At 38.0% G+C, this 14,251-nt stretch overlaps 1 protein-coding gene across 1 annotated transcript; it reads right to left on the reverse strand.

The window, feature by feature from the left end:
* Positions 1–11,812: 11,812 nt before the first annotated feature.
* On the reverse strand, positions 11,813–12,526 carry LOC122652973 (21 kDa seed protein-like). Its single transcript, XM_043846869.1, has one exon. The coding sequence runs from the start codon at positions 12,524–12,526 to the stop codon at positions 11,813–11,815; it is 714 nt and encodes a 237-aa protein (XP_043702804.1).
* Between the last annotated feature and the right edge of the window lie 1,725 nt (positions 12,527–14,251).

Genomic DNA, 14,251 nt, shown 5'->3' on the forward strand with positions numbered 1-14,251 from the left:
ATGGGAAAATTTCACTTACCTCCCCTAAGATTTGCTTTAATTACACTTTCACCCATGAGGTTTGGAAAATTTCACATAAAATTTTGTTTAATTGACCAAAATGCCTTCATCTTTTTCAAATCGTTTAGGGTTTGAAAAGCCAGAGAGATTTAACCAAATGGTAGAGCTCGTAAATGAATCAAGAACTCCCAAATTTCATTCCAAATTGATCTAATCTTTTTTCTATTCGTAAACCAAGGAGCATTGAATTCCTTGTTGTTAAGAAAGCAACACCCAGAATGGTGATTTGCAGATGAAAAATGAGAAACAGAGAAAGCACACAACAAACAACCCCAGAGATTTACGTGGTTCACCCCCAAGATGGTAGGCTACGTCCACGGCCAAGCAATAAAACAGATTTCACTATCTTTTTGGAAATGTTACAAAACCTCTCTTACAGCCCTCCTAGAGATAAGAACATTAAATAGAGAAGCCCTAACCCGAGAAAGTACAAAAATGCCCCCAGACCCAGAAATGCCAAACCGGAGAGGGTCGGACCAAAACATAACATATATCCCAAAATATACCGTTTTGAAGATCTCAACGAGCCCGAGGCAATGTTGGACGCTTTTTTTCGACAATCCGAGGTTGTTTAGAGGCTGAAACGGTCCTCCAAAGATCCCAATTACACTTTCTGGACCAAAATTTGGTTTTACCAATAACACTTCCTTCCAACTAAGAAAACCAGATCTGATCACTAACAGTTTTTTATCTAAAGGGGAAGAAAAAAAAAAAAAAAAAGGTGGGGGGGGGGGGGGGAAACACATTCACAATGATAGCGGAAAACAAATTTTAGAAAAGGAAAAGGGAGAGAGAAGTAGAGAAATTAGATCAAACGTTCTCTCTCTTCACCTCTGAGCGGAAGTGGAGATAGATCGGACATTACCTATCCTGAACCAGTGAACGGGCCACGCTCCCGAAGCTCACATAGAGCACCAAATTGGGTTTCTTTGAATTTTTTAAGAAGCTGAAGTTTAAGTGGTAGGGTGATGATGAATTTTCTAAATTTTCTTGAACAATAGAATGTGAGATCGCTCAGCTGCTCTTCCAGTAGAGTAGTTTCAGTTTTTAACCTTTCTTTCTTTTTTTTTCTTAAACTCCTTATAGAAGCTATGTTTAGTGGAAAAATAAATTAGGGTTTTGATTTGCATGGGCATTGTTTCCATTGTCCACGTTTCTTCTGTTTTATGACGCGATCAAGGTAGTTTTGAGTTTCCCTTCTCGACTGCTTTCCGTTCTATCTGAGGTGGAATTTGTTAGATAGATTGTAATAAGATGAGAGATTAAATAAATACTTTGTTATTTTGGAAAACGTGTTTTAGTCACACATCGGAAAACTACAAGAGTTATAAATGGTATTTATTATATTACCTTCTTTATCTCTTGAATTAAATCGAAAAACGGAGGCATTCTACGGTGTAGATGTGAGGGCAGCGTAGCCGTCCGTAGATGCACGCGCGGCGTGGGCAGTAGAGGCATTAGTGGCGTACAGGTTTAACAGGCCCAAGTCAAATAGGAGAGAGGGTGTCAGACTCTCATTGGGATTTTCCAAGTGGGGTTTTAGAACCCCACTTATATAAACACACCGAGCGGAAGGGGGCGCCCATTCCAGGCATGGACGAATTTTGGTTCCCATCCCCCCCTTGGATGAATTTTGTGCTCCCTCTCTCTCTCTCTTGATCTCTTCTCTCTCTTTCTTCTTGCTCTTTAGTTTTTTAGAGTTAAGATTTTGGAAACCCAGTTTTATGCTTGAAGATTTGAAGAGACTCTTGGATTAACTTGGAGAACTTTGATTGCACCAAAGAAGGTTCAACTTGGTGTGCTCATTGAAGGAAGGACCACTATCTATTGGAGAAGCAACACTTGAGGCTCAACAGGTTAGCAAGTTCTTTTGGTTCCTTAGTAATTAATTATATTTGTTATCCATGGGATGCAAAGAAAACCCGAATCGATCTCTTTTCGCTGCGTATTTGGGTATGAGATGGTTTCCTCTTCCTCTTCCCATGAGATGGAAAAAGATGTTTTTTTTTTTTTTTTTTTATTTTCTTGTTTCTTTCCCATAAATTGTATGGAACAAGAAAATAGATGAGTTGTATAAAATTTTTATACCAAACTCAAGTATAAGGTTTATTGGTTTCCCATGGGCAACCATGGAGGTAATCAAGAAAATTCAAGTTTGATCTTTTCAATCCCTATGGGATTGGGTAAACCAAGAGTTGATCCCATGATTGCCAACAATGTGGTATCAGAGCCACACTTTTCTACCCATGGATAACAATCTTGGCATGCAAGATTGAGTTTCTTGAACATGGTTACATTTCTTGAATCTTTTGGAAAGATAAAAGAAAGAAAAAAAATTATTTTTTAGTCCCCCATAAGGTTTCTTGTAAAGAAAATGGATGGTTTGAGTATCTTTGATTCACATGGGAACCAAAGAGATATTAAAAATTTGTTTTTCAATTTCTCATACGGGAATGGTAAAACCCCAAGCAACCATGGCTGCCTGAGTAAATACCCAAATCACACAAAGCCCAAGCAACCATGCCTTTGCGCCCTAGCACTCCACACCCGCGGGCAGCACCCATGCACGCAAGCAGCTCCACGACTGTACTGGAGTGTGGGTTGCTGCCAACCCATGGGCAGACCACGCACGCCAGCCGCTCCACGGTTGTGCAAGTGTGCAGCCTGCATAATCGCATGGCCTGCGTAGCCACGGCAGTCACAGTCGCATGGCCTTGGCCGCCCCGCTATGTTGCCTTCTTTGTTGCCTCATCGATTGGATGTGCCTAGTGAATTTTGTGCAGTTCTTCTTGCAACACAAAATAAAAACAGAATTGATGTTAGGAGGAAGAAGATGAGTGAAAGAAGTTTCTCTTCACCCAATTTGGCTTTAAAAGAGTTTTAAAGCATTGTAGGATCTATATTTCTTGGTAATATGTAATGTTGGCCTATTTTATTATTTTATATGGTGCTTGATCGCATGAAATGTGATGCTAATTGATAGATTTGATGTTTGTCTCCTTCTCTCTCTCCTTTTCTTTTTTATAAACAAATGTACGTACTCCACCCAAGGGTAGTCCAAATGGTGGATTAATTTCTCCATGAGGTTTTCTTTATCTCTGAAAAAAAAATGTATACATTTTTTCTAAATTTTCAAAAGTAATTTTTAGAAGAGATAGGATTTCCAGTTGCATGTTGTTGTAATTTATCATCCACATTCTGGTTCGAATCAACCCAATTTGTCGATCCAATTCCTAATCTTTGAAAGCATCACCCAACAACAATCTACAACTGTAGAAACACGGATAGAGACTGAAAAAATGAGCAATGATGGAGCTCTAGCTCCCATGGCCAATCTTTGATGGTATTTTTAATGGACGAGCAGCACTATCTTTTCTGAATCCGTGAATTTGGGGTTCTGACTCGCAAGGAAATAATGCTATTATTCCTTTTCAGAAAGCCATTCATTTTTGTCTCCTGTTGTCTTGCAGGCTGCATCGCATCCCCATTGTCCATAATTGGAAGGGTAGGATGTCCTGAACTTCAATTATTTGCCATAATTGGAAGGGTACGTAGGACGTCCTAATTGAACTTCAATTATTTGGGAGATGTTTTTTCAATTATTTGGGAGTTGCGACTTGCCCAAATCAATAATGTCATATCTCGCTGCCCAATATTTATTTAGGGTCAGCGTTCTCTATGAGGTGCGTGGCTCTTGCGTATGCATGGGCTAATCAGAATATGTACGTTGGTATCAAGAGGGGTGGGATTTTTGCTTTTTATGAGAGATGGGGCGGTCATTTTGCCTCCCTCTATGTCTGAACGTGGAAAATACACTCTTTCCACATAGAACTTTTCTCCATTTATTTATAACTGATATTCTAGTTAGTAATATGTGTGCTCATAATTTGTTCCCTTTTTGTTTAGGTTCTGTCCTTCCGGGAGGCAGTTTTGGTTGGGTTTTATTTTAATGTTTTAGATTGTTTAGTCTGTTTTTATAATTAATTTTGGAGAAATTAAAATTAAGTTGATTAGAAAATTTTTTAAAGTTGGAAAGTTATTTAAGAATTACATAATTCTCTCTCTCTCTCTCTCTCTCTCTCTCTTATCCATCGCCTTTGGATTACATTCATCACATTATCTTAAAAACCCTTCTCTCTCTCTCTCTCTCTCATCGCGTTTGGATTACATTCATCATATGACCTGAAGAACCCGTATTATTATTATTATTATTATTATTATTATCATAAATACACAAACTATTTTTAAAATTAAACTACCAAATAGATATAGGGAAAAGAATGCTAACTGGTCTCATAGTTCTTGTGCCCAGACATAGTACTGCTTGATTTTACCATTCAATCCCTAGTGAAATAAAAAATCTCATTCAAACAGATCCTTCTACATGTATTCTCATTGGCCCCGTTAAGACAAAATCCTATCTCTATACCATTATTTACATAATTTTGGTCGTTTACAATGCCTCCTTTTGTTAATAATAAGATGTAAAGTATAAATTTTAAAAAATTAAAAAAAAATTTATTGCAACACATGAATGCTGTTTTTAGAGGATAGTTTTGTCCTTTTACCAATTCTATCAACTTGAATACTATTAGAAAGGCCTTTGGGTGGATATGTGTCTTCTAAGGGTATAATATATAGTGGATTATTTTCATATGATATAATTCTTACACTAATGGATTTTTAATTATGTATCAGTAGAATTAATTTCATCGGGTACTTTTTTATCCACCTGGGTATGCCTAGATGTTAAATCTGTAAATTATTTTTTTTTTTTTTTTTTTTTTATTTCTCTAATATATTCTTACTTATCTTTAACAAAAAACAAAAAAAAGGGGTAAATTACACGTCACCCCTGGTTTTCAAACGAAACTCAAATCACCCCCTGTATTAGGCCCCAATATAACAAATTAGTCCCTACAGTTAGTTTTATGCTGTTAAGTGATGATGTCAGCTAGTTAAATAAATTTAAATTCCCAAACTACCCTTGAAGAGGAAGGAAGGGTAGTATTGTAAATTTAATTCTAATGTTTTAGTATAAGGGTAAAATAGTCCTTTCACACCAATAACTAACAGCAAACTAACACTATTACTGTAGAGGGGGACGGATGAGTATTTTCAAAAACCAAGGGATGATTTGAGTTTCGTTTGAAAATCAGGAGGTGACGTGTAATTTACCCAAAAAAAAAAAAAAAAAGGAAGAAGAAGAAGAAGGAACATTAATCCACGTATATACCTAAGTTGCCTGTGTTTCTAAATTCAAATTACCGGCTTCTTCTTCTCACTCTGTCTCTCAGAGTGCTATTTTGTAATCTTTTACAGAACTTAAAGGAAACATAGAAGAGAATTCAAGTTATGGGTAAAGAAGCAGGTGCTATTACGGTTTTCTGTGGCATTTGTATGACATCAATCTCTCAGTTATTTGTTTAACTTACTTGAATCACTATCCCTTTTTTATTCTTTTGCCTCCACATTAATTGTTTGTTGCAGGTATCCTTAGTACTCCAACAAAAAAAATAGCAGCAAGTGATGTTGAAAATGATGGTTGTTGTGGTTCATCAATTTGGGTTCCCAGTAGCTGGACATCCAAGAAGGTTCTTCAAATACCAGTTTATCCCAACCAAGAATCTTAAAGCGATCTGATCTGGTACGTTGATTTTTTGAAATGGTCAGATCCGTCGGATTAGAAGATCCTACGGTCACGTTTGATAGGATATGACTGTTGTGAACAGGTTCATCTCTGGTTTAATCTGGACCATTAGATCGGATGGCAATCGATCTAATGGTCTAAATACAAAATGAATAGATATGTCTATTCAGAAGAGGTGCTCCACTTCTATAAAATAGAAATACTATGTTCAAACGAAATATCTCTCTCTCTTACAATTCAGTATCTCTAAAAGGAGTTCTATGTTTATTTTTTATTGATTTGTTGATTCCTGAAGGTGAATTTGTCGTGTAGGGCAAATATCTCCTTTAAGATCCCTTAAAGCAGCTAGTAATCTAGATAGGACATCCATAGCAGAAATGAAAAGATAAGGACTTAGGGGGCAACCTTGATCAATTCACGTAGAAGCTATAAAAAATTAAAAGGGTTACCATCCAATTTGATTGATATGGAAGTTGAGGATAAAAGAGAGTAAATCAGGCGACCCCAATGCTCCCCAAAACCCAAAAAATCAAAGATATCTTTAACAAAAGACCATACAAGTCTATCGTATGCTTTAGACATATCAAGTTTTATAGCAACAAAATCACCTTTACCTTTTTGTGGTTTAAATAATAAAAAATTTCCTGAGCAATAATAATATTGTTAGAAACTAGTCGCCTAAAAACAAAGGCAACTTGAAAAGGGGAGATAAAAGAGGTGAGGTGAGTCTTTAAACGATTTGCAAGAATTTTGGCAAGTATCTTGTTAGAGACATTACAAAGGCAAATCGGCCTAAACTCAAAAACCTTACAGGTTGTATTATGGTTAACCCCACAAGGAATAGAAGCATGAGTAAAAAAATGATGGACAAAAGACAGCACATCACTAGATAAGACATCCCAAAATTTCTGATAGAAACAAGCTTGAAAACCATCCATACATCTATCTCCTCTACAACCATCACTTCCCTTCCTAGTCCTCACCTCCTTCCCCCTCTCTCTTCCTCTCTCCATCTCTCTCCCCCCCCCACCTTGCCACTCCCTTCTCCACTCTCCTTCTTCGACTCTCTCTCTTATCCTTGCAACTCTCTCTTCTCCTTTCCCAACATTTTTCTCTCTAGTGACGCCAGTATCATGTCATGAGCAATGATTGCTATGACTCTACTTTTTCCCCTTTCTCCAATCTTTTTTTTTTGCAATAGCTCTATTTCTCTTTCCCAACAATTCTATTACAACTTTTCCATCAAACTTTTTCATATATATATATGTATCTTTTCGTTTATAAGAATATGGAAATTTTGTTTCCAATGTAAGTTTTGGTGAGTGAGTCCTATTTGAATTTGAGGGTTTTTTATTTTTTATTTTTTATTTTTTATTTGTTGTGGTGAGTGAGCCCCCTCAAGATTAAGCAATTATTCCTCTAGGGAGAGCTACATACACAAAAAACACTCCTTTGCCACTTTATGTCCCATTTGTATTTGAAGTCTTTATGTTGTGAATGATTCCCACACTTGAGTGAGTGAGTCCCCAAGTGAACCTAGAATTAAGTGGTCTTCGCTAATCCTTGAGTTAAGTGGTCGTCTCTGACCATTGTTATCCTATACTTGGTTTCTCAGTTTGCAATAAAAATCTTCTTCTTTTTTTATCTTATTTTGCATTTTCATTTTGAGTTGCATCATTCTCCCACCAGCCAACTACGCCGTTGTCATTGAAGCAACAAATAGACAAACCGTGGTGAGCTACTTAGGTATAAGCCTTCCATCAAAGAAGAGCTTGTCTCCTGTGAGCATTGTCATCGGATCTTTGAGCATGAACTCAAAATCTCCGATATCTTTGCCCGAAGCTTCCGAATCTTGTTTCTTTGGCAATTTCATTAGTTATTGCTCTTGAAGACATCTTCATTCAAGAAATCCCGATTGAAAGAGATGTTGGATTTATGTGTCCATCAAACTCGGTTTGTTTCAGTTCGGTCCGGTTTATATTGTATTGAATCGGTTATACATTTTGGTTTAATATTATCACATGAGAAATAAAATTTTTAGCATTATATGTCTGTAAGTTTTACTTAAAATGGTAGTCACGACTCTGGTTTGGTCTGGGCATCCTTATCATATGATCGTCGCATTGGGTATGCCTAGACATGTTGATGTCAGGCTATGAATGCGAGTGCACATCAAGTTGTGTATTGGCTAAGAATCTAATATGTTGATTCCCTCATGTATTACTACCAGATGTAGGATGAGATAGACATGTGTCACCGAGATCCTGTACCTGGGAGTACCTCATCACCGCGAAACGTGAACGCATTCTTTGGATTATCAATGACTAAGATTCAAGAGAGTCGAAGTCGATGTTCTGGGAATGCATGAACATTTCGTGAGTGAGAGAGCAACTCAACATGGTCACCACTGCCCGATTGGGGAACATCAAGATAGAGATTGTCTGTGGATGGTTAAATTTGAATCTGGATCCAATACTGTTTTAGAAATGGTTTTTGCAAAACCTATTTTCACATCAAATGATAGATTGTATGTAGTTTTGATTAAAAATGTTTGATCGCATTTTGCGGGTTCCAATCATGTACATAGACTCTCTGATATGGACATGTACTTTGGAATGGGATTTGGTAGCACATGCATACATGCTCTAAATTCCATAATGATTATGTTGATTAGTGGTGTGTAAGGGACAATTATCGTCTACGGTTCCTGACCGGTGCGGTTCCCTAGTTCCTCTCACAAGAGGGGGTGGGACCCACATGGGCAACTAACCGAACAGTCTGCCCAGGTGGGGTCCACCATCCTCTTGTGAGAGCAACTAGGGAACCGTACAGGAAAAAAATTCGGGCTGATACATAATGATTTATTATTATGTAAGGGTAAATTTGGATTTGCTAATTAATTAGTAGTTTATTTAATTTAATGGATGTGGTGCTAATTATGTTTATCTATTAAATATAAAATAATTAATTAATTTACTATTCCCTTTTAGATTATGTTTCTTCACCAATTAGAAGCCCATCAGATTTAAACAGGCCCAAGTCAAATAGGAGAGAGGGTGTCAGACTCTCATTGGGATTTTCCAAGTGGGGTTTTAGAACCCTACTTATATAAACACACCAAGGGGAAGGGGACGCCCATTCCAGGCTTGGACGAATTTTGGTTCCCATCCCCCCCTTGGATGAATTTTGTGCTCCCTCTCTCTCTCTTGATCTCTTCTCTCTCCTTCTTCTTGCTCTCTAGCTTTTGAGAGAGAAGATTTTGGAAACCCAGTTTTATGCTTGAAGATTTGAAGAGACTCTTGGATTGACTTGGAGAACTTTGGCTGCACCAAAGGAGGTTCAACCTAGTGTGCTCATTGGAGGAAGGACCACTATCTATTGGAGAAGCAACACTTGAGGCTCAACAGGTGAACAAGTTCTTTTGATTCCTTAGTAATTAATTGTATTTGTTATCCATGGGATGCAAAGAAAACCCAAATCGATCTCTTTTCACTGCGCATTTGGGTATGAGATGGTTTCCTCTTCCTCTTCCCATGAGATGGAAAAAGATGTTTTTTTTTTTTTTTTTTTCTTTTCTTGATTCTTTCCCATAAATTGTATGGAACAAGAAAATAGATGAGTTGTATAAAATTTTTATACCAAACTCAAGTATAAGGTTTATTGGTTTCCCATGGGCAACCATGGAGGTAATCAAGAAAATTCAAGTTTGATCTTTTCAATCCCTATGGGATTGGGTAAACCAAGAGTTGATCCCATGACTGCCAACAATGTGGTATCAGAGCCACACTTTTTCACCCATGGATAACAATCTTGGCATGCACGATTGAGTTTCTTGAACATGGTTATATTTCTTGAATCTTTTGGAAAGATAAAATAAAGAAAAAATTATTTTTAGTCTCCCATAAGGTTTCTTGTTTTCTTGTAAAGAAAATGGATGGTTTGAGTTTCTTTGATTCACATGGGAACCAAAGAGAGCTTAAAAAATTATTTTTCAATTTCTCATATGGGAATGGTAAAAATCCAAGCAACCATGGCTGCCTGAGTAAATACCCAAATCACACAAAGCCCAAGCAACCATGCCTTTGCGCCCTAGCACTCCACACCCGCAGGTAGCACCCACGCACGCAAGCAGCTCCACAACTATACTGGAGTGTGGGTTGCTGCCAACCCATGGGCAGACCACGCACGCTAGCTGACCCACGGTTGTGCAAGTGTGCGGCCTGCATAACCGCATGGCCTGCGAAGCCACGGCAGTCACAGTCTCATGGCCTTGGCCGCCCCGCTATGTTGCCTTCTTTGTTGCCTCGTCGATTGGATGTGCCTCGTGAGTTTTGTGCAGTTCTTCTTGCAACACAAAATAAAAACAGAATTAATGTTAGGAGGAAGAAGATGAGTGAAAGAAGTTTTCTTCACCCAATTTGGCTTTAAAAGAGTTTTAAAGGATTGTAGGATCTATACTTCTTGGTAATATGTAATGTTGGCTTGTTTTATTACTTTATGTGGTGAGATAGAACTGAGAATCCGAATAGGGATAGAATAGAGAAACCAACTTGAATTTGAACTGTGGTATTTCCCCTTATCTTCTCTATCGACTTGGGTTTTAATTCATATTAATCTTAAGTGTACAACGTTACACAGATTTGTTACAGAGGATAGAGTTTGATTTCATGTAAACTCTCCTAACTTGTAGGGATGACTCTTATCCTCAACTACAGGAACAGCTTCCTCTCTCCTTGACTCGTTCAACTGAGAATTCAAATTTTGAACATTTGAATATTCCGTTATATGGTGCTTGATCCAACGAAATGTGATGCTAATGGGTAGATTTGATGTTTGTCTCTTTCTCTCTCTCTCCTTTTTTTTTTTCTAAACAAATGTACGTATTCCACCCCATGGGTAGTCCAAATGGTGGATTAATTTCTCCATGAGGTTTTCTTTATCTCTGAAAAAAAAATGTATAAATTTTTTCTAAAATTTCAAAAGTAATTTTTAGAAGAGATAGGATTTCCAGTTGCATGTTGTTGTAACTCATCATCCGCATTCTGGTTCGAATCAACCCAATTTGTTGATCCAATTCCTAATCTTTAAAAGCATCACCCAACAACAATCTACAACTGTAGAAACACGGATAGAGACTAAAAAAATGAGCAATGATGGAGCTCTAGCTCCCATGGCCAATCTTTGATGGTATTTTTAATGGACGAGCAGCACTATCTTTTCTGAATCCATGAATTTGGGGTTCTGACTCGCAAGGAAATAATGCTATTATTCCTTTTCAGAAAGACCCATTCATTTTTGTCTCCTGTTGTCTTGCAGGCCGCATCGCATCACCATTGTCCATAATTGGAAGGGTCGGACGTCCTAATTGAACTTCAATTATTTGGGAGATGTTTTTTTCAATTATTTGGGAGTTGCGACCTGCCCAAACCAATAATGTCATATCTCGCTGCCTAATATTTATTTAGGGTCAGCGTTCTCTATGAGGTGCATGGCTCTTGGGTTTGCATGGGCTAATCAGAATATGTACGTTGGCATCAAGAGGGGTGGGATTTTTGCTTTTTATGAGAGATGGGGTGATCATTTTGCCTCCCTCTATGTTTGAATGTGGATAATACACTCTTTCTACATAGAACTTTTCTCCATTTTTTTATAACTGATATTCTAGTTAGTAATATGTGTGTTCATAATTTGTTCCCTTTTTGTTTAGGTTCTGTCCTTCCGGGAGGCAGTTTTGGTTGGGCTTTATTTTAATGTTTTAGATAGTTTAGTCTGTTTTTATAATTAATTTTGGAGAAATTAAAATTAAGTTGATTAGAAAATTTTTTATAGTTGGAAAGTTTTGGGGAAAGGTTTTGTACACGGTCATGTAAACCGTGTACGAAACTCCCCCCCCCCCCTCCTTTACTTTTTTTTTATGAAAACCCCCCCCCCTCCTCTTTCCTCTCCGTTTCCTTCTACCATTCTTCTCCGTCATCGGCTCCTATCCCCCTCCTCCTCCAGCTCCAGCTCCCTAGGAAGGAAGAGGTTATCTGCTTAGCCAGCGCCATAGCTAGACTCTTTCTTCTCTTATTCCTTTCAACTCTGCTTTCTTTCTTTCTTTCTTTATTCATCCTTCTTGTTGTTGTCGTGGGACTGCCTAGCTCTGTGATCTGAAACCGATAGCCATCGCTCGCCGTTTTCCTTGGTGATCCCAACCCTCGCGCACACCACATGGCAAGACTCATAGACGTTGGGGCAGTAGACGATCCTATATCTCCTCTCGATTCTGAACCAGTTCCTCATTGTCGACTCCCCTGGGTGCCCTGGCTTCCCCTTCACCGTCACATACCTCAAACTCGAATTCTTTGACGATGACCACCACCACCCTCCGGACTGCTCCCTCATCTCTTCCACCTGCCACACCCTATTCTCCATTCCAGAGAAGCAAATGTTCATGTCCATCGATTCCCGAATTATCATCGTTCCCTCTTCTTCTTCTTTAGACGGCAATTCCAATTCTGGGTGTTCTGAGGATGCTGGAGAGAACATCACTGGGGTACCCATGTTCCTGTCGTTGGTGCTTTGCTTCACCATTGGGGTGTGGGCCGTGTGGCTTTGACTGGTGGAGCTCTCTCTTCTGCCCACCGAGACACCCCCTCCGCCGCATCCCCTGATAGCGGAGACAATGTAGTACGGCATCCTTGCTTGAAGCTCATTGCCGTCGGTATCCTGCACTACGAATTGATGGTCGAGTTGGTGGTGATGAGAGAAGCCATCTATAGCCTGAACAAAGGCCAAAATCGACAACCCCAAAAGGAGGAGAGCTCTGTTCCACATGATGGATAATCGATCGTAGATAGTTTGTCCAAGGAGGGAAAATGGCTGCTTAGAAAACAAACAAACTGTGTTGATGGAATGCGAGAATGAATTAATTGAGAATTGAGATGAAAGGGAAGGTTATGATTTGGCCAACAATGGGAAATGTCACAAGACTAGTCTAAGGGTAACCTGAAAGAGGAAATAATGGAAACCTTGGGTGAACAAGGATGGGAAGAGAAGAGGGATGCTGGCATGGAGGGTTGTGGAAGATGAGGGGGTGGGAGGGTAGGAGCCGTATGTGGAAGAGAGAGAGAGAGGGAGGGAAGGGAAGAGGGAGCTGGAGCCGGAGGAGGAGGGGGATGGGAGCCGGTGACGGAGAAGAATGGTAGAAGGAAACGGAGGGGAAAGAGGAGGGGGGATTTCATAAATAAATAAAAAAAGTAAAGGGGGGGAAAAGTTTCATACACGGTTTACACGATCATGTTCAAAACCTTTCCCCGAAAGTTATTTAAGAATTACATAATTCTCTCTCTCTCTCTCTCTCTCTCTTATCCATCGCCTTTGGATTACATTCATCACATTATCTTAAAAACCCTTCTCTCTCTCTCTCTCTCTCTCTCTCTCTCTCATCGCCTTTGGATTACATTCATCATATGACCTTAAAAACCCGTATTATTATTATTATTATTATTATTATTATTATCATAAATACACAAACTATTTTTAAAATTAAACTACCAAATAGATATAGGGAAAAGAATGCTAACTGGTCTCATAGTTCTTGTGCCCAGACATAGTACTGCTTGATTTTACCATTGAATCCCTAGTGAAATAAAAAATCCCATTCAAACAGATCCTTCTACATGTATTCTCATTGGCCCCGTTAAGACAAAATCCTATCTCTATACCATTATTTACATAATTTTAGTCGTTTACAATGCCTCCTTTTGTTAATAATAAGATGTAAAGTAAAAAATTTTTAAAATTAAAATAAAAATTATTGCAACACATGAATGATGTTTTTAGAGGATAGTTTTGTCCTTTTACCAATTCTATCAACTTGAATACTTTTAGAAAGGCCTTTGGGTGGATATGTGTCTTCTAAGGGTATAATATATAGTGGATTATTTTCATATGATATAATTCTTACACTAATGGATTTTTAATTATGTATCAGTAGAATTAATTTCATCGGGTACTCTTTTATCCACCTGGGTATGCCTAGACGTTAAATCTGTAAATTATTATTTTTTTTTTTTTTTTTTTTTTTTTTTTTTCTCTAATAAATTCTTGCTTATCTTTAACAAAAAACAAAAAAAAAAAGGGTAAATTACACGTCACCCCTGGTTTTCAAACGAAACTCAAATCACCCCCTGGTTTTTGAAAATTCTCAAATCACCCCCTGTATTAGACCCCAATATAACAAATTAGTCCCTACGGTTAGTTTTATGCTGTTAAGTGATGATATCAGCCAGTTAAATAAATTTAAATTTCCAAACTACCCTTGAAGATGAAGGAAGGGTAGTATTGTAAATTTAATTCTAATGTTTTAGTATAAGGGTAAAATAGTCCTTTCATACCAATAACTAACAACAAACTAACACCGTTACTGTAGATGGGGACAGATGAGTATTTTCAAAAACCAAGGGATGATTTGAGTTTCGTTTGAAAATCAGGGGGTGACGTGTAATTTACCAAAAAAACAAAAAAGGAAGAAGAAGAAGAAGGAACATTAATCCACGT

Source organism: Telopea speciosissima, chromosome 1 (assembly GCF_018873765.1).
Source record: "Telopea speciosissima isolate NSW1024214 ecotype Mountain lineage chromosome 1, Tspe_v1, whole genome shotgun sequence".
Lineage (NCBI taxonomy): Eukaryota > Viridiplantae > Streptophyta > Magnoliopsida > Proteales > Proteaceae > Telopea > Telopea speciosissima.

Bases quoted from the DNA above. Each gene is read 5' to 3' on its own strand.
- LOC122652973 (XM_043846869.1), bottom strand. From the start codon at position 12,526: ATGTGGAACAGAGCTCTCCTCCTTTTGGGGTTGTCGATTTTGGCCTTT.